General features: G+C 39.6%; 1 protein-coding gene across 1 annotated transcript; it reads right to left on the bottom strand.

The window, feature by feature from the left end:
• Nucleotides 1–1,929: 1,929 nt before the first annotated feature.
• LOC117400517 (N-acetyltransferase ESCO1-like) lies at nucleotides 1,930–20,054 on the bottom strand. The gene is made up of 10 exons (XM_059022058.1): nucleotides 20,034–20,054; nucleotides 16,586–18,821; nucleotides 15,671–15,773; nucleotides 13,365–13,431; nucleotides 12,156–12,279; nucleotides 6,547–6,678; nucleotides 5,942–6,031; nucleotides 5,467–5,610; nucleotides 3,385–3,569; nucleotides 1,930–2,661 (listed from the first exon to the last, which is right to left on the bottom strand). The coding sequence occupies exons 2-10, from the start codon at nucleotides 18,818–18,820 to the stop codon at nucleotides 2,520–2,522; spliced, it is 3,222 nt and encodes a 1,073-aa protein (XP_058878041.1). The 5' UTR covers nucleotide 18,821; nucleotides 20,034–20,054; the 3' UTR covers nucleotides 1,930–2,519.
• Between the last annotated feature and the right edge of the window lie 706 nt (nucleotides 20,055–20,760).

A 20,760-nucleotide genomic window follows, 5' to 3' on the forward strand; every position in this document is an offset into this window, starting at 1 on the left:
GCTTGAGAAAAAATATCATGCTCAGATCTCAGATTAAAAAAAAGAAAAAAGACCAACAGCAGTAATCAGGTGGCAGAACAATATTGTAGATTCTATCATCTACTTGACAGATCTTTGAACAGGAGGCCTACTGCAGAATTAAAGCTGAAGGTGCAATCACGAGTGATCAACACATTCAGTGGAAATGCTGGTGTCTAAAGAATGTCACAAGATGTACTGTTCTAAAATGTATCTTACATTCTTACATTCCCTCACCTAATCGGACTTTTCTCTTCTTCAAAGAAGTGTTTACTGTGCTGTTGTATAGTCCAAGCAATGTTCACTATTTGTTCACTAGATTTGTAGTCAGCGTTGTGATCCATTTTCTATGCATTCCAAGGTTGTTAAAAGTGTACTTATTCCAGTCAAATTCAATGTAACATCCAAAGTGTATTTATACTGTACAGGAGTCAATGCCATCTAATGCACAACTGTGTACTGACAGCAATACAAAAAGAAACTTGGCTCTATAAAGACTGTGTTAGAGAAGAGCGCAGAGAAGCTGCTGAGCACGGATAAAAGCAGAAAAAAGCAATTGCAGCAAGAACAGGATAAGAACAGCTACATCAGTGGCACTTCTTTGTCTCCTACATACAATCATTCTATCCAACAGGTACTGAATCTCACTGGGACTAAGGGTAAAGTAACAGTCTGGATTTAATACACAGACCAAGGGTTTGAACCGCTGACATATAATACAGAATGGGTAAAGAAACAGCAAAACAGTGCTATGCCATTAAAATAACCCCCCCCCTCCGGTCACTATTAGTAGCATGTTTTGCTGTCTCCTGTAGCTATGGCAGCTTGGTGCATCTATATGTTTATTTTGCAGTACGAGGGATCACTCGTGTTCCTCACACGGATTGTGCAGTGCTGTGTATTGGTTGAGATTACCAAGGCCCTCAACTTGATTGAGATCTATCAACTGGACTACTGGAGACGGTGTTCACTGCTCAGTACTAATGCCACAGCACTCTGCTGTTGGAAATGTTGGCTTTGCAGAGTGCATCTGCACTGAACCCATGCACACCCACTGCTTTGAATTAACATTAAACAACAGTACACTTATACCACATCATTATTTTCCAATGGTCAGCTGACAAAGGTCACCTCACTGCAGGTGAGTATTTCAGTGTCTTATAGGTTGCTTTTCTACCACTGTAACCTCTTTTATGAACTCCCATTAGACACCATGGGAGCCACCAGCTCCTTGCAGACTGCAGAGATCATGCATGCCTGTTGTTGGCTAATACGCAATGAAGGAGCTTCTGTCATGTTGTGTTAACTTCGACTTCTTACCAGTCTGGGACATTCTGGATGTAAACCAAGGGGCTTATAACACAACCTGCAAATTCTCTTCTGGCCTCATAACATTACACTCACCAATACATGGATTCTGACCAGGAAGGGGAGGAGGAACCTATTTTTTCTGGCAAATCATTGTATACAGTAGTGAAAAAAAGAAATTTTGAACCAACTTTGATATTTTGTTTTGAACAAATGTTAATATAAAAAAAAAAAAAAAAAAAAGCCTTTCCTTTACATCTGCTATGCTCCAAAACAGATTGTAACAATATTAGGTTCCACCATGATCCAAGCCATAATTGGTAAAGGACCCAAAAATATTGCTCCTATACAAACTGAATGGTTATTTCCCTGCATCATTTTCAACCCAATATCACAAAACGATCTGGATCTGAAAAGAGTTTGTCCTGGTGTATCCCCATCAAATGTGAGTTGAATCTGAGCACCCAGTGACTCCAGGAACCTATTTCATGAATGCAGGTACAAGAGAAATAAAAAGTTCACCACATCACTGAGCTTGTAAACCATATAGAACAGTGCCATCTAGCAACTGCACAGGAAAATACACTCACATTTCAACATGACTGAAGTGTTTGTTAGTTTATTTTTGTATCCACAATTAAATATGTAATCAAACTTCTGATTTGATTGTACATCTCCATTACCTATGTAACACATGTATTTCCAATAAAAGATCACATTTTCTAACACCTTTTTGGGAGAAAGAAAGAAGTAGAATGCATGTAACTCTTAATTTAAAATACATCATTAAGTTTGCATTAAAAAAATTAACAAAATATTATTTCTTTTAAAATATCAAAGACCTACGCAGAGAATGGAAACATAAAAAAAACTAGTTCTCCAACTTCATTGTTTTTATTATTTAACAACCTGAGTTATTGGAATAGCAAAACTTCAACTTCCTCTTATCTGGTCGTGTTTTCTAAGAAATGCTTAAAAAGAACAAGCAATTCTAACTCTTAAAGGCTCAACAACAGCGTCCACGTAAATGCTTCCTCAGTTGTCCCCCCAATGCCCCCGTCCCTTCCCCCCCCAATCACAGCCCTTACTGCATTGCACACATTTCATGAAAGAAAAAGCATTCATTGAGCCAGTTATATTATTGATATGTCCAGAAGAGAGTTTCAAAAAGGTTATCCGCCAACCTTTCCTCATTAGCGATTGCAGCTGATAAAATTATAGACCAAGAACTGCGGTGTCCCAAAGTAACAGGTCGCAAACAGCTTTCCATCAGGCGTCGGGTCTGAGAATGCAATTTCTTCTTTACTTAAATAAGAACCATAGATAAAGGTGCTCCTGTAAGGAAATCAGAAATGTGTCTTTTAAAAACCTGATCAAGCAAATACTTGCAACCAAGAATTTGTTCACCTGATTAAACGTTACAAACTGTGTGCATGAAATAGCCACTTTTAATTTGCAGACTGCTTAAACAAAAGACACTGTTCTTATATTGTGAAATTAAACACAAGCACAACACTACAGAAACGCTGTTCGGGTGCTAACTGAATTAGAGTCCTCCATGCTCTTGTCTGCCGGTCTCTCATTAGAAGCAGGTAAGTATCACATCTAAGGAGGTTTTACATTATCAGAGTACCTAAGTATGAATAGGATGATTACAAAAACATGTTTTTCAATATAGCTTTCTACTTCCATGGTAACATAGAATACATTATTTATAAGTCATACGTTTTTTTTTTATAATACAATAATCCACCTGCCATATGGGGTATTGTCATAGCAAAACTTAAATTAATCTTTTGTGCTACTCCTGCTTATTTAACAGTTTAAGATATGTTGGGGACATATATCATTAACAAGTAACCTTTAGATCCTGCATCACTCAAAGCGGCTTACTATCATAACAGGTTTACTATTGAGAACAGAGTGCACAATGACATACTGTAAGAAACATTTTAAAATGGAGACAATTGTAGTTTTGAAGGATACATTGACGCCATGGTACTTTATATCAAAGATAATCACAATATAGAAGCCTTTGGGTTGAGGAAACACCTTTACCTCAGGCAGTCGAGCAATCTGGATGCAATTCCATTCCGTCTCATCAAGCTGAACACCCAGATGCGGCTGATGCCACAGATGGCTGGCTCTGGGGTGGTGGAGCAGCACCAGGCCCGCTGACGCTCAAACATGACCTTATCCCCCTCGGAGCCCTGCAGGGCGCTCTCATCTATCACCCTGAAGCCCTGCCATGTTCCACAAAGCAACAGTTTGTACAGGAAACTGGCCAAAAACACAGTATCAGGTAGTTTCTTGGGTAAACCCCTTACAAAAGTGTACCATAGTAAAATAATAGCTGTGTAATAAAGCATAGCGAAAGCATGGTAAAGCATAGGTGGGAATTGTAAATAGCAAGGTATGGTAAAACATATTATTAACCCTTTGCGGTCCAATGTTGGACCCTGTCCGACATCATTAAAAAGACGTAAAAAACAGATCTCTAGTCGTTTTTTTCTCCGGAAAAAGCTGAGAAAACCATTCAATGGCCGAGTGAGACAGATAGGAGCCGAGAGAAGCTCAAGGCGCCATCATACATCTGACTAAAATACAAAATAAATGAACTCCTTCTCTATAATGCACATATAGTGAAGCAAAAAAAGTACCTTTCCGTGAATTAACCATGCATAAAGCACAATGTAATAAACACTATATTTTTTACAAAAAAAAAAAAAAAAAAAGGTAACATTGCCACTCGTGGATTATTTTAATTAGCAGTTTTTAAACTATAAATAGCCTGGCTAAACTGCGGTCGAAACGACAGACAAGCAAACCAAGTGAGAGAAGGACAGCAGGTCAAGCGAGGGGAAGAGGGAATGGGTTCGCCCCAGGCTCAGCTGCCGGAGCGGGGCTGAAGTGAAGCATCTCGTCTCCCGGAGAAAGCCGCAGCTCCTCTCGCAGCAAAAAAGTAAATACATTAGGAAAGATAACCACGTAACAGGCCTAATATTTATTTAGTTATAAAACGAATGTTGAATAAGATGTCTGTGTTATAAAGTGCCAGCGCAGCTTTTCTACAGTTCAGATACTATATCAAAAGGGAGAGACAGAAACGGAAGTTAGATGGAGAAGTTGTTTACAGTTTGAACCACACCGGTACTGTATTTACTGTAGAAATATTGCATGAATCACTAGTATAGGGAATTGTGGGACATGCTGTAGGAGTGTCATAACTGAGAGCCTTATAGCGAGGGACCACTGTATTACTGAAGTACTCAACATTAGCTTTGATAAAACACTGAGCCACAGTAGTGTCTAAGCTTGAACCTTTTCAACCCTGTGACTTACCAAGCTAAAACTTCTATAGGCACAAACACGGCTTGACAGCGATGTTTTTTAACTCTTTGTGGTCCGACATCGCAATTTTCCCTTTCCGGTCAAATGTCGGACCCTGTCTGACATCATCAAAAAGACGCAAAAAACAGGTCTCTAGTCATTTTTTCTCCGGAAAAAGCCGAGAAAACCATTCAATGGCCGAGTGAGACCGACAGGAGACGAAAGAAGCCAAAAATAAAAAATGGCCGTATCTTATGAATAATGATAGCCCCGACACCACATAGATAACACGGACATAAACAAACAAGATAGCTGCTTCCACATCCAGCACTCAAAGAATATCACAGACATTTGCAGAGCTTTTTTTAGATGTTATAGTAATAAAATAACAACTTGGATCACATTATTAAGAGGTATTTGAAAAATATAGCAAACAAGGGGTGGGGCGGGGCTGGAGATGCAGTACTGAGTGTCCTGTTGAGATGCAGTGCCTTTTAAACCTGTTTTACTGTGAAAAAAAATACTTTTAAAACAGCGTGTCTAAAAAAAATGCGCGTGTGAAAATAAATTGGACCCGACGCGCTGAATAAATGGACCGCTAAGGGTTAAAGCTCAGCTGGGCGATTCCTCCCCTCCCCCAATTCAAATTCTCCCTAGGGCTAAACTAGAAACACCATCCCTGGTATACTATGACAAAGTCAGGAAGTGGCCCACTGTTACCTCAATCACAATTTACTGTAATGGCCGTTTGTGTTCAAGCGGTTTTATTGATAAATTGACAGATTATTATTATTTTTTTTTAAAACTGACCTCCTGAATATGTTCGGCTATCAGACAGCCAGTAACCTTCTTATCATTGGAGACGAACAGAAAAGTCTTGGTGTTGGAAGGGCACTTGGTTTCGACCTGCTGGAACCCCAGGTCTTTGTCCACCATCTCACGAATCTCTTCAACCTAGCAAAAGAGGCACTGACATGAAAGCACTGAAACATAGTACTTTTCAGAAGCTGCGCAGTACAGGAGCATTTACTATGTAAACGCAATAGCTTAAGAGACTGTCCATGTAGAATCACAAACATTGACAAAAAAACTGAATTTGCAAATCCATAATAAAGTACGGAACACATGCATATTAATTAATACTAGTATTATTACACTACCACTCAAATAATGGTGCTGTAGAGCACTTCCTGTACGAAATGGGAACCTGAAGATCAGCTAATCGACTTAAAATGAAATCAAATAAAAATGAATCAAAGATCATTAGGTGTTAAAAAAAACATACCTTTTTCAATGCATATTTAGGGTCATCAGGAAGAACCACTATGATCTTGCCATCAGGATATTCTCCCAGAATTCTCTCCTTTTTCCAGCCCTGAAAGAAATAGACAATTACAAAATTTCAAAACTGAGCATCCAAAACAACATTGAATCAGGTGAACAATCTCATTATTAAAGGAGCCAGTGCAAGTATATGACCTCAAGTAATGTTTCTGAAATGTCATGCGCTAAGGTATCAAACTTCTCAGAGAAACAAATCAGAGCAAAACCAAACTCACATTACAATCACTTACTGTCACAATTTTCAGTTTCAGAAAGGTTGGTCTTGCAGAGATGGCCTCAATTACAATTATAAATCTAAGCTCTAAGGTAGTACTGTACTTCCAAGCTCCGTTAAAATCATCATCATATCAAATAGTTTGATCTTAAATTGCAGAAATGTCATTTTTCTGTGTTTTTTTTCATAATACACCAACATAAGGACACTGAAGAAACAGAATGGGAGTAGTAACAACCAAGCTAAAGTACACGACCACTGTCTGAATTGCCAAGTGTTTAAGGCCAACATAGTGCATCAGCCATTAGAAGAGCACAGCACGGTTTCCTCACCACATATTTGACAGCGCTGATGAACTGATTGTGGAACAGCAGGTGTTGTGCCTCGTCTTCAGGATTGGCTGCTGAGTACAACATTCCACACATGTTACAGGAAATGGCCCCAAACCGCTTCTGACCAGCATCCTGCACAGATAAACAACAGGCACCAAGTAAAGTTTCTGCTAGGGTTATGAACCAAAGCTGAAGGACATTTCAAAAGCTCTATAAAAGAACAATATTTGCATATTACCGTACTATACCAAGCTAAACAAAATCAAATTAGCCACATATGTGTGAAGCATTTGACCACTAATACCTAGTTTCCATGGACAGCCAACTCGAGTTGACTTGAGTGTGCTCGAATTGGTCTGAATTCTCCCAGAACTCAAGCTGATGGACAACTCGAGTTGGTGAAAAAGGTGACATTTCCATGCTTTTCTGAGTTACCCGCGTTATCACGTGAATTGGGAAGGAAATACTACCAATTTTCCCCAGAAATACTTGCGAGTTAAATGTCAAGACGTGAATTCACTGCAGACTGTTTGTCAAATTGTCAACTTGAAAGATAAAAAGATAAATCCATCTAGGTATTCTTTCGCATTTGTTTCACGCAGTACATATGCCTAACTCTACATAATCATATATATATATATATATATATATATATATATTATATAGACATCTCCTCCAGTGAGAAATCCCATTGAAAGAGAAAATGACAGCAACTCCTGTTTCAATTAAGTCCAAAGCCCCAAGGAATTCTCAATAAAAGCAATAGGCTTTATTTAAACATTTAAAACCACAGTAAACACTTTTGTAGCGCCAGCATCCACATTTTCTCCAGTAACATACATATATATAATTGAATTACAAATAATGTATGCTTAGTTTTTCAAACAAACTTTTTATTCAAAGCTGTAGTGGCTAAACTGAACACTGTTATATGAGGAAGAGGTTAAATGTCAGCAAAACTTGCAAAGAAAATGTACAAAAAGTACTTGGTAGAAGCACCTTTTGCAGCAATTACTGCTAGGAGTCTTTTTGGATAGGTCTCTACTAGCTTTGCACAGTAGGATGGTGAAATTTTTGCCCATTTTTCATGGGAAAATTGCTCTAGTTGTGATAAGTTTGTTGGGGATCGTCGATCGACTGCAATCTTCAAGTTTTGCCATAAATTTTCGATTGGATTCAAGTCAGGACTTTGACTGGGCCACTCAAGAACATTAATTCGGTTCTTGTTCAACCACTCCAGTGTGGCTTTGGCTTTGTGCTTCGGGTCACTGTCCTGCTGAAATGTGAATTTTCTCCCTAGTTTCAGTCTTGGCTGACTCAAACAGGTTTTTACCCATACTTTGCACCATCCATTCTCCCCTCTATCCTGACAAGCTTCCCAGTCCCTATTGAAGAGAAGCATCCCCATAACATGATGCTGCCACCACCATGCTGGACAGCTGGGATGGTGCTGACTGGGTGATGTGCAGTGTTGGGCTTGCGCCAGACGGAACGCTTGGAATTTAAACCGAAAAGTTCAATTTTTGTCTCGTCTGACCACAAAACCTTTTTCCACATGTCTGCAGCATCATCTACATGCTTTTTCACAAACTCCATACATGCTTTAAGATGAGGCTTTTTGAGTAATGGCTTCTTTCTTGCCAGCTGTCCATACAGGCCAGCTTTGTGTAGGGACCAGCTTATTGTTGACGTGTGAACACTCACTCCCATCTCAGACACAGAACTTTGCAGATCTCTCAAGGTCATTGTTGGCTTCAGAGTGACATCATGAACCAGATTCCTGCTTGCCCGGCTGCTAAGTTTGGGAAGGCGACCTGATCCAGGTAGTGTCTGGGTGGTATCATGCATATCCACTTCTTAATGATGGACTTCACTGTGAGAGGGATAATCAGCCCCTTTGAAATTTTCTTGTACCCTTCTCCTGCTCAGTTAGGGTTACCATGTGGCTCCTGATTAACCAGACGCTACGAGACAGAACGGGATTTCAAACTTGCCCCTAAATTGAAATAAATGAAGGTGTAAATGAACCATCCTTAGCTACAATTAATAATGGTGCTTAAATACCCGCATGCGCGTCAAATAATTGTATTATACCAAGAATGAATTGCAGCCAGTCGCTATTTTTTTCTGTTTGTTAAAATTCAATCGTCCATATTATTCTGCAAATACAATTTCATCACCATCTCATTGCTCTATCGATAAATTAGCTATTCGTTCATTAAGATCTGATCAGAAGCAGCTGATCAGTGTGAATTGTTTTCTGCGCCCAAGCAATTCCACCACAGCAGGATTAATCTCAGCAAAGGTGATTTAGGGGGAATTTTGAAATCCCGGTCTGTCTCAAAGCGTCCGGTTAATCTGGAGCCATATGGTAACCCTATGCTCTGTGCCTCTCTACCACTTCATCCCTGACTTGTTTCGAAAGCTCCTTGGTCTTCATGGTTGCTTTGTTGGATCACTATGCGAGTTGCAGCTTGACAAGTTAAACCACTTTAAGTACACACAGGCTGAAACCATTTCACTCATTGTGACCTTTCAAACAAATCATTTGCACCTGAGCTGATTTAGGGCTGCAGTAGCAAAGGGGTGGAATACTTATGCAACTGAGATTAATCTGTTTTTCTCTGTAAATCTTTACTTGTATTCTATATGCATTTTTTAACTTTTATCAATGTGGAGTAGTTTGTGTAGATTCTACATGTAAAGTCTAATTTGAAAGCGTCATGGAGTACGCTCAGGTGCCAACAAAACTTTGTAGGGGGGTGAATACTTCTGCAAACCACTGTGTATATATATATATATATATAAGTATAAAGAAAACCCTTATACTTGAATTAATGTTTTCAAATATTTTTATTCAGTAACACTGATGTATAATTACTGTATAACGGGATATTTTGATGGAGAATTGTTGCAAGCTGGCCTGAGCGGTGACATCAGACCCGGTAGAAACACACACAGCACTGCGAGTGAAATGTGAATGCGCTTGCTTATTTTAATAAATAAAAAGATTTAACAAAACAGTGTGAAAGAGTCGCACCTCTCCACGGTTCGTTGCCCCTTTAAAAACACTGACCCAACACAGAAATTGATTTTTTTGAAGCGCGGTTGCGCTATTTTTAATGAACACAAAAACAAAATAAACAAAACAAACACCTAGCTCTCTTTGAGCACTAACTAAAACAAAACAGGAACCTAAACTAAACAACAGGACAGCTAAGCTGTTTACCTGTACAAAAAAACAAACAAAACAGCACACACAAAACAAAAAAGGCTTCACTCTACCTTTTTCTTTTTAAATTACGGCTGTACCCACACACCAGCACAGTCGGGCTTCTGCCCTCTTCAGCAGCCGCCCAGAGCAGACTGACTGCTCTCTTTTTAAACCCTGCACCTGGCTCTAATTTTCAATAATAACCAGGTGCAGGTAATGATCAATCAATAAAACAATTAAACAAAAACAATTAAACAAAACAAAAGTGTGCCTTCCGCACATGTTTTTCCAGCAGAGAGGTTTTAACCCCCTCCCTGCCATCTCACACATACCCCCCCCACATGTCTTTTCAAGACACCGGCCACACAACGGCCACCTCCCTCCACCCTTAAAAGACCACCCACCCTCAAGTCCACAAATGTCAATTTTCGCCCTCTTCCACGGGCGGGCTTGAGGGTGGGTTGGTCCCTCCGGCGTTTCCAGGGAGGGACCCAGGACCAGCGAGGAGGGACCCAGACGGCTTGTCCAGGGCGACCATAGCGCGGACCGGTGACCGGGAGCCAGGACAGACAGGCAGAGGCGTGCGCCTGTGGACCTGCGCAGCGACCTCTGGAATTCCAGGTGGAGCGCAGCACGATGCAAGGGGAGCGGAGCAATCAGCAGGGGGAACGCTAGTGACCTCTGCCCCTTGCGTAGCGACGTCTGCCTCTTGCGCAGCGACGTCTGGGATTCCAGGGGGAGTGGAGTAAGGGACCAGGTAAGCGACTGTGCCTGGCAGTGCTGCGACCTGGGAGCAAGGTCCAGCCCAGGGAGGTCTGGGCATTCCAGCCAGGTGTCCACGATGACGGGACTGGGGACCTCCCTCGGCAACGCCGGACTCAATTGCATGGATGATGGTTCTGGGAGAGGCGGCTCCTCCCCTCTGGGCTCTGGTAACGGCAGCTCCACCCCCTCTGGCTCTCGGGACGGCAGCTCCACCCCCTCTGGCTCTCGGGACGGCAGCTCCACCCCCTCTGGCTCTCGGGACGGCAGCTCCCACTTTTGTAGCAGCAGCTCCAGTTCGGTTGGCTCCCGCTCTGGTATTATCAACGGGGCCACACCCAGCTCCTGTCTCTGTCTCTCCATCTTCCTTGTCTGCTCCTCCTGAGCAGCGGTGTTCTTATTAAACCTCTCAATCAAATCTTTAAAATCAATTTTTGGGTCTCCAGGGGCGCCCACACTCGCTGCCACCATATGTGAAAGAATCGAACCTCTTCGCGGTTCGTTGCCCCTTTAAAAACACTGACCCAACACAGAAATTGATTTTTTTGAAGCGCGGTTGCGCTATTTTTAATGAACACAAAAACAAAATAAACAAAACAAACACCTAGCTCTCTTTGAGCACTAACTAAAACAAAACAGGAACCTAAACTAAACAGGACAGCTAAGCTGTTTACCTGTACAAAAAACAAACAAAACAGCACACACAAAACAAAAAAGGCTTCACTCTACCTTTTTCTTTTTAAATTACGGCTGTACCCACACACCAGCACAGTCGGGCTTCTGCCCTCTTCAGCAGCCGCCCAGAGCAGACTGACTGCTCTCTTTTTAAACCCTGCACCTGGCTCTAATTTTCAATAATAACCAGGTGCAGGTAATGATCAATCAATAAAACAATTAAACAAAAACAATTAAACAATTAAACAAAACAAAAGTGTGCCTTCCGCACATGTTTTTCCAGCAGAGAGGTTTTAACCCCCTCCCTGCCATCTCACAACAGAAACACACTTTGTAAAATAAAACGGCACAGTAGCCAAAACAGACAAACAAAGCAAACAGACACGGAACAAACAAGTATCGTGCTGGTGCTCCAGCACACGTAGCGATTGTTTGCTTTTCTATTTTAATTCTTTCTCCTCTCTCTCCCGTTTTCCACTCACCGAACACTCAACCCCGTGTGCGTGAAACATTCATTATTTTATACAGTTGTGCAGAGACTCGATTGCTAATCAATCACTCTCTTGAATCTAGGCACAGACTAATCTCGGCACGTCGACTAATTGTGCACTTCCCGGGCCCCCATACAAATACCCATTTTAATCTGCATGTGAAGTGATTGTGCAATCCCTCTGCCTAAATACAATTATACATTTTACATCACCTGTGCTACATAACGCACACTCAGTGCACCACTACAATAATACATATAACAGATAACAAAACCCTGCCACAGGAATATATTTTGCTTAATAGGCAGGGGGGGGGGGGGGGGGCAACTCCAGCACATACTCTGGTTATGTGGTTCATGGAAACGTGGTATAATTAGTATATTCCAGAACCCATTGCTGTACAATTCCACTGAGGCTATTTAACACAGATTTTAGAGTTCAGACATCAACAAAGATTATTTACTTACGATGGTCAATTGCAGTGCACTGTTTTTTTCTGCTTCCTTTAACTTCTTTATTTCTTTGTGTATTATGGCATCAGAAAGAGGAGTGGCACTCTTCATCTGAGGTGGCTGGTCTGATGAAAGTATCCTGCCGTGGAGGGAAGAATATTTTCTGACTTATTATTTTCAAAAGTTTCAGTTTGCAGATTTATCACATCCACAGAATGTAGAATCAGCCTGGCCTTAGATAACCAAAATTTACTTTACTTACCTGTGTAACGCCATATTATGTGTGTGTTCTCGATCATTCTCTATCGTTGTTTCTGCCTGGATCATTATTTGCCATGCTTACAAGCTATTCAAGCAACCACTTCTAAAAGCTGGATTTCTGAAGTCACTTCTGTGCCTGCTACAACAGAGGCAACTGTGAGTGAGTAAATTGAAAATCTCTATACAAAATCAGAGTTTCGGGGGGGGGCAGAAATGGCAGGCCTTGGGGTCACCCTTGGAGTAATTATTCAAACCACCTCACTTCAGAAATCAAGCCTTTAGAAGAGGTTGAAAAGGAACATTTTTGAATAGTTAGTAAGCAAGGTAAACAAGAATCTAAAAAGAGAATTGTAGGAACATGCATAACCTCCCACCACTGTGTACATAACTAATATAAAATACCCAACAGGACAAGTCTATTTAGTTTATCCATGTCCATAAAAATATCTGTTCTTGTTGGGAAGTTGGAACCTAGCGAGATGCTGTAGCCACTGGTTAATGGTGGAAAGTTTAAAATACATACAGAAAGGCTCATTTGAGGATTTTCCAACAATCTACTCTAGAAAATACCTTAAAAGATTAAGTATTAAAATTCATAAAACATTAGAAACCATCTTTCTTTGATATGACAGCACTGTTTCTGAAACTGAAACAAATTTCTGATTTCCTGTTCAAATCTATATGTTACCACTGCACTGGAATGTTTTCAGAGATTACATTAACATTTTGATGTGTGCTTGTCAAATTATTTTAATTGCCATTTTTTACTGTGGCACAGAACAAACTTTTTTTTTGTGTGGCAGACAAAAACGGTAAAACAGGTTTTAAATAGACACAAGTATCCCTCTATGTGCAATTTTGATGTGGCAACAAAAAATCATTTACAGAGGTATCCTTACATCTACAAATGATCAAACCATAAATATTTATAATCATATCATGGTTACAAACATGACAACATACTTATCCATGTTTTCTGAAGAACGCTGGTTGCTGGAAAGTGTTTGAATCGGTTGCTTGAGTTCAGACCCTAGATAATACAAGGAAACACAAGTTGTTTTTTTTTTTCTTTCCCAAACACTACAGATCAGACAGGAATATGTTATTAAGATGCTTCAACTCCCAATTACCTGTATAATATTACAACTCAACTTTTGCTAAGGATCAACTTTTTAGGTTAAAATCAGTGCTGGTTGCATTAAATTCCTGTCTGTGACTGACATGGACCACATTCTTGTAATCTGGCAGCACGCAACGCATGTGCTTTGTGACCCTGCGTGTTTAATTTTGAAAGCAGATTGGCCTATCCACAACATTCAATACATGTGCTTAGTATTGAGTGTAATGGCTCTGAGACACATTAGACGTTGGTTATGTAACAAAGACATGAACAGTGGACAAAATCGGGCAACTCATCAGCGCATGGATCAATTATTGTATGTTTCGCAAAGTGTGGTCTCCCGTATGTGGAGTCGATATTAATTCAGTGTTTTAATGATTTTCTTGCTTTTAGTCGTCTCGCTTTTGAAGGGTTTAAAATTACATTTCGAACCTCTGGACTCTAAAATAATTTACATATGCATATAGTTTATTCCACGTAATTCGAAAAACATGGAAAATCATGACTCAATTGTTTAGTAAAAAGCATAGCAAACTACCAAGAACATTTTTTATTTTTATTTCAAACCCCTACAGTACCAATGTGCTATTTTTAGTCAAGACATTAACTTTAAGGTTATGAGAGCAAAATGTTGTTAACCTTTATTCCTGTTGGAAATATATGTATTCTAAATTTCAGGCCATTTCAATTAGAACTAAATAAAATTGGCATTCACTGTTCAAAAATCTGAAAGTACTGGCACGCCAAGTAAAATATTGATTTTTCTAAAACAAATTATATGAATTCATGTTTTATTTGTACATTGAACTTGAGGTAACATTTAATAGGTAATGCATGTGTCTTGCATGTGACCTTTAGGCTACTGCCCCTTCAGTGCTGCCAGATTGGCAGTTTTCCAGACAAATTTGGCTTGTTTTGAAAGCATTTAGCGGGTAAATGTTCACTTTGGTAATTCGGTTATTTTTTTGGCTTTTTATCATGAATGTTTTTTAATATTCTTTTCAATTATGAGGTAATCTCCAGGGCAGAGCTTCAATCACCACGATGCTCTGTATAGTATATCAGTATATCATGTCCTCCTCCCGTCTTTTTTCTGGAGCTCTGCATTCAATAAAATTACGAATCACACAAACGCTCAGTTATTCGTCACCAATTTAAGAGTTGTTTCAAAACAATTAGAATTGTTTTTGAATTTATTTTTAAAGACTATCTATGGACAGTTCTGAACAATTTAAATGTACACTACATTTTGAATATCTTTACCGCATATGATCTCATCAGATTAAAAAAAAAAAAAAGTGGTTCTGGTACTGTAAGCTGAGAGAAAAAAACAAGCAAGGCAGATGCATAAATAAATAGCTTACAGCATTTAGTGTTTTTATTTTTTTATTTTAAATGAATGTGTAACACGTATTTATGCTTTTGTAATATATATTAAATCTTAAAAGCAAGGTCAGTCGTTCATTCCAAACCCCAGGTCTCTGCACTGACCGATATAATTATAAAGCAGCTTTAAACTTGAATTTATGGACAGTCATAGGATGCACTTTTGCTGTCTTCCTTTTCAGCATTTTTACTAAAGAAAATAGTTAGCTTTCTTAAAGTAGTACTGTAGTGTGTAATATAAGTTCCTAATGTTGTCTTCATTGCATCACAAGGACAACTGACTGAAATCAGCCAAGTGTGCGGGACAGGCGTGTGACTTGACTTGACAAACAGTGAAAATACACGCCGGTTACCAGACTGCGATTCGGAAAACGTACAGGAACGGCATTCCAGCTGGACTACACCACTGTTCATTGTGCAGCCAAATACTGCAGATTTAACTGGATATGCAGTCTTTTAACAAAGCAAGATCTTTTTGTAGCCCATATGCAAATATCCTACCAAACACATTTTACTACAAGATTTTAAAATTATTCTTATACCTACCTAGAATTAACTCTTTTTTTTTTTTTTTTTTTTAATTATTTTTATACCCCCACCCAGAATTGCTCTCCCCCTCAAACAGGTGGCCAGTCTCCTTGAAGTCCTGGTTTTAGACACAGGTCAGATACATGACAACCGATCCCTCCCTGATCTGTGTTATACCTACATTTGGTGGGAGTCTGGTATTTAAATCAGACACCAAGTTGTTGTGAGTCTTTACCTCCAGTCTCCTGCTCTTTTGGCAGCTTCAGCTGTTTCAGTGGAGCAGAGTTTGCTTGGACAGCAGAACTTTCCGCACTGGAATCCAAATGCAGAATGAAACCCTAATAGAAAAAATGATAAGAATCACATATGCGTTCCCTTTACGATTTGCAGGGGTACATAATCCTCAGACTCATGGTTTAGGAGTGCTTTAGTACTTTTCAAATTGCTCAGTTTAGCATAATTTCAAAAAAGGATCACAAATGAGGTATCTGGCTTTCCTAATGTCGATGGACAAAAATTCAAATTCATATGTAGGTCTTCATATTTAAAATTAGAAGTCCTGCACATAGCTACTAACTGGATGCAAGAATAACACCAATCAACATTTAACACATTTTTTTTAACAAAAAAAAAAAAAAGATTCAGCTTAACAGGTCTAAATAAAGCAGAGAATTACTGTTGCCTGAATAGAAGATTAGGCCTTGTGACAGGGTGAAAGCCCTGCCGGTGTGTGTGTGTGTGTGTGCGGGGGGGGGGAAATATTGGGCTGGCAAGGAGGGTGTTAAATTCCTCCCTGACAGAATACATGTGAGAATGTGGCTAGAGTCTTAATTGCATGACGAATGGTTAATTAGGCTCCAGCTAGATGGTATATACCAGAGGAGAAATCCTTTGTTCCTGTAATAAACATGCGCAACAGTGCTTAAACTACAGCTCTGTGTCTGAGTCTCTCTCCTGCTGGGAACAAGCCTTGCCAGTGACGCTACCCTATCACAGGCCTATATAGAGAAACCCACCTGTTCTAGGAGAGAATAGAAGAAGTTTAATGGATTCTTTGAACATGTGCCTGTTGTAGAAACAATTTCAGTACCAAGGATTGCTGTCTTTGTAAAATTGTAAAGAGAAACTAAAACTGAACTACTCCACATACCTCATTTGCAAGTTCTTTGGGTTCAATCTGTGAGACTGCTGCCTGCTCTGAACTCTTTGCAGCAGTTTGTTTAGGCTCGTCGAGTTCAAAATCATCCGCTGAGTATTTTGCTCGTGGTTTAAAAGATATTGGTTCAAGAAGTTTCCGCTTGTTGCTGCTATTGCCATTGGGCAGCGGTACTATCAAGACAGGCGTTGGCTTTTTCACCTGGGACTGTAACACCTTTACTCCCACAGTGGTGGGCTGAGAGGCAATGATGGCCGGTGTCATAGTCACTCTGGGTATTGGGACATTATCTGGACACTTCCTCTCATTTGCCTGCTCCATTTTCATCTTCTTCATTCTTGTCCAGCTGAGCTGTTGCCGCATAACTTCAATTTGCCGCATTTGCTCAATTCTTGACAGTTTTTTTTTCTCCTTGCTTTTCAAAGGCACCACTATCCGACTCATGAAAAACTGTTTTTTTGGCTGCTGGGGTGGGGTTTCTGGCAGGGGTCCTGGTGGGCAAACTATCTTGGGTGGGGCACCCCCCCCATCACTGCCTAGCTCCTCTGCAACCTCTGGCTCTGCTTGCTGTGGCCTGCTCTCCACCGCCAACTTGGCGTCTTCCTCCTTCCACACCTGCACTGTATCAGACTCGATTTCCTCTGCTATCTCCTCACACAGTGCAAGTAAGTTGAGCTGTTTGGTGGGCTCAGGGACTGCAGCTTTCTCCGCTGCTCGCCGAGCCCTTGCCTTGGCTTGAGGATTCATTTCTCGCTGGCTAGAAGGGCCTGGGCTGGCTTTAGCATTTTTCTTGATATTCCCTGTTTTTGATTTTTTAACTACAGACACTCTCTTAGACATGAAGGTCTTAGGATCTTTTTTATTTTTAACCTCCAGAAGACTGGAGTTTTTCTTGTCATCCTGTTGCTCTGAAGTGGAGTCTGCTGAACCTTCAGTCTTGGGGCCCCTCTTAGTTTTTGAGGAATTTGAGTTTTTATTATCTTTCTGTTGCTCTGAAGAAAGAGGTATAGATTCATTGTCTTTTTGCTCAGCTGAAGGAATGGTGTACATCTCTACATCTCCCTGTATCTTTGAAGTCTTTAAGTCTTCATTACTTTTTTGAGCATCTAGAGGACTGTAGTTATCATTATTCAGCCTATCTAAAGTACTGGAGTCCATCTTGCCTGCTCCCTGTGTCTGTATTGTCTTAGAAGTGCACTTAATTATTTTCCCCTCCAAATCACTGGATTTCCTTGCATCATCTTTCTGCTGTACTAAAGCACTGGAGTCTGTTATACCCTCTCTCTGTACCGCTAAAGAACAAGAATTCCTTTGAACTTTTCCCTGTACATCTGTTGTATAAGAGTTCCCCTTACTTAGCCCTGTTTTATAAATAGTAGATTCCTTGATCACTTTTAACAGTGCCACCAATGGAGGCGAGGTCTTTTTAACCCCTCCCAGCATCACCACTGAAGAAGCAGAATCTTTCTTAACTTCTTTTCCTGACAGTTGATTCTGGCTCATGTCCACTTCATCCTTTTTGTCTAGAGGTATTTTCTCAGATAAGTCTGAAGTTGCTGCTTTATTGCTGTTTGGTCTGGGTGAGTCTTCTTGAATTTTAACTAAGCTATCTTGTTGTCCAGCTTTTTTAGATATTTTCCCAAAGGGTACAGTCTTTTTTGCCCCAGTCTCTGTCATCACATTCCCTCGTGGTTTTGAATCATTAGAAGAGATATCCTTTACAGGCTTTAATGACGATCCAGCTTTGCCAGATACAGACTTCCTGGTGTTCTTTGCACACTTGCTGTTTTCTCCGTACATAAGTTGAGTCTGCCTTTCTCTTGGCAACCGTTTAGGAAGCGAGTTTGGGACTGCAAGCTGGTTTTTCTTTGGAGCTTTAGAACTCGTCTTTAAGTTTTTCCCTTGAATACGTAGGACATTACTGGAGTTTGGTTTGCTTTCAGAAGTGTTTTCCTCTGCCTGTTTAACCCGAGAGGACTGTCTGATGGGTTTCTTGTTTACAAGTGCATTTGTGGGTTTCTTTATCTGATTCAGTGCAGATGGTGGCTTTTTCTTGGCACATGGGTTAGCCAAAGTCCTTTTATGTGGAACTGTTCTCTTCTGAGGTTTGGTTGACTTAACTGAAACCTGACGATTTCTTTTGGGTGCTGAGGCACTTTGCGATTGTTCTAGTTTTCTTTTCTTGGAATTAGATTCCAGTGAAACATTTTTTCTTTTCCGAGCTGGCATTCTGCAGATTTAATAAAAAAAATATTAAAGTACCAATACTATAACAATAGAAAGACATCATAGGGATGGAAATATGATTCTCATTGCATAGCAGTTTGATCCATTACTGGTTTTGCTGTGAGTTTAATAAGACACACCTGAACTAGTTACCTATACAATTTTAGCTACTCAAAACTGTAGTAAAACCTGGAATGGGTGAAACTGCTATGCAATTGGAGTCTTATTTCCACTCCTGTATTAGCTTTGATTAGCAACAAATATCTACTGTATTAATTCTGATTCTATGAATGCTATATTATCCAAAATAGGTAACCATCCCTAACACTCACTTTCACTTTTACATTTTTTTAGCTATATTTGATATACATGACTGTTTTGCAATGTTTTTTTTTTTTTTAAATCCATTTTACCCACATGTTTTGTCTAATTTGCAATCCCCAATTTAAATGTCACCTAAAAGCGTTATTTTTAAATAAAAACCTGTTTCAATGTGAGATTTTTATTATAGCCTACAATGTCAGATCTGTACCAGTTTGTAGTTTTTAGGTACACCCCTAAAACAGCTATATATAGATTAGACATTGCATGTGCAGATCTGATCTTCAGTTACTATAAGATCCGTCATTGCAAATTGCACATGGCTTCTGTTTTTAATTTTAACACAGTGGCTGTGTCACAATAGGAGTAGGCTACCCGTACAAGTGGTTGTACAGCCACCTGCACTGTAATTAAAACCAGGGCTGTGTGAATACAGGCACGTGTACCACGTGCCACAGTGTCTCTTAAAAAAAAGAAAAAGGACACCCCTACCAGATGACATAGCGACAGTTTAACAATATCAACATCTTTACTAGTTATACATTGCTTCGATTTTGAGGGAAATTGGGAAAAAAAACCCATCAAAGGGGCGATTTGATTACGATTGCCACGCGGACCAGTAGTAGATGAGTAGTTATTGAGTAAACAACAAAACCCATACTGTAAAGTCATGATTATTATTATTATAAAAATACCCGATTCAAATTCCTTTGTTCAAATACTTTTTTACATGTCACCAGTGCACATGATTAGGAGAACAGTGTGGTTTCATGAACAGTAAAATAATGATAAATTAATGTTATAGTCTATCCATATACAGCTACTCACAACAGAGCGACGCTAGTCTATAAAAAGAATTCCAGTACGAGAAAAATACATTTGACAAATATATTACCGTAAAAACAGTCCTTCCGGGCCCACCAATGGGCATTCTTCCTATAATAACTAGTACAGTACTGCCACAAAATACGATGATTATTATTTTTATTTATTATTATTATTATTATTATTATTATTATTATTATTATTAAATTCATGAAGGCTCTATTTGCACCCTGATTCTTGTGCCATTCGAAAAAAAAAGCATATACCGCAGTAGCGACGTCAAAATGGCATATTCGTAGATTATACTTGACCTTTGACCTATAATTGGATTCCTGTGCACCCCGACCACATTTAAACAAAATGTCTCGTTTTAAGTCACTCGACAACACCCACAATTTGTGGTTTTTAGGCACGTTTAACAAATCTGTCTCTATGAAGACTTACAATCATCCTCCACCAATGGCAGCACCAACCAAGCGAACGAGACAAACAATCTTCGACTGACAGCGACTAAAAAATAAAATAAAAAGCATAACCCACTGAAACACTTTTTCCTTAAAAATACATTATTTTTTGCAGTTCAGTATATACCCAGCGTCATTCACCGTTCCTGATTTATCAAAAAGAAAATTATATTTAAGATTCTTTAATATTGACTTAATATTTACGTTATTATTATTCATTAAATTCACTTGCAATTTGAACCTTAACACCTGTTTATTGTCTTTTTTTTATCACAGATAATATACATGTATTATAAAAAATAATAAATGGGCTTCGGTGAGTTACAGGAAAAT

This window comes from Acipenser ruthenus, chromosome 4, assembly GCF_902713425.1.
Source record: "Acipenser ruthenus chromosome 4, fAciRut3.2 maternal haplotype, whole genome shotgun sequence".
In the NCBI taxonomy this organism is placed as follows: Eukaryota; Metazoa; Chordata; class Actinopteri; order Acipenseriformes; family Acipenseridae; genus Acipenser; species Acipenser ruthenus.

Bases quoted from the DNA above. Each gene is read 5' to 3' on its own strand.
- LOC117400517 (XM_059022058.1), bottom strand. From the start codon at position 18,820: ATGCCAGCTCGGAAAAGAAAAAATGTTTCACTGGAATCTAATTCCAAG. The intron at 12,280-13,364 runs GTATGTTGTCAT...CCTCCACGGCAG, and splicing joins TCTTCAGAAAACATGGATAA to GATACTTTCATCAGACCAGC. The intron at 5,611-5,941 runs GTATGTTTTTTT...CTCTTTTGCTAG, and splicing joins CTAAATATGCATTGAAAAAG to GTTGAAGAGATTCGTGAGAT.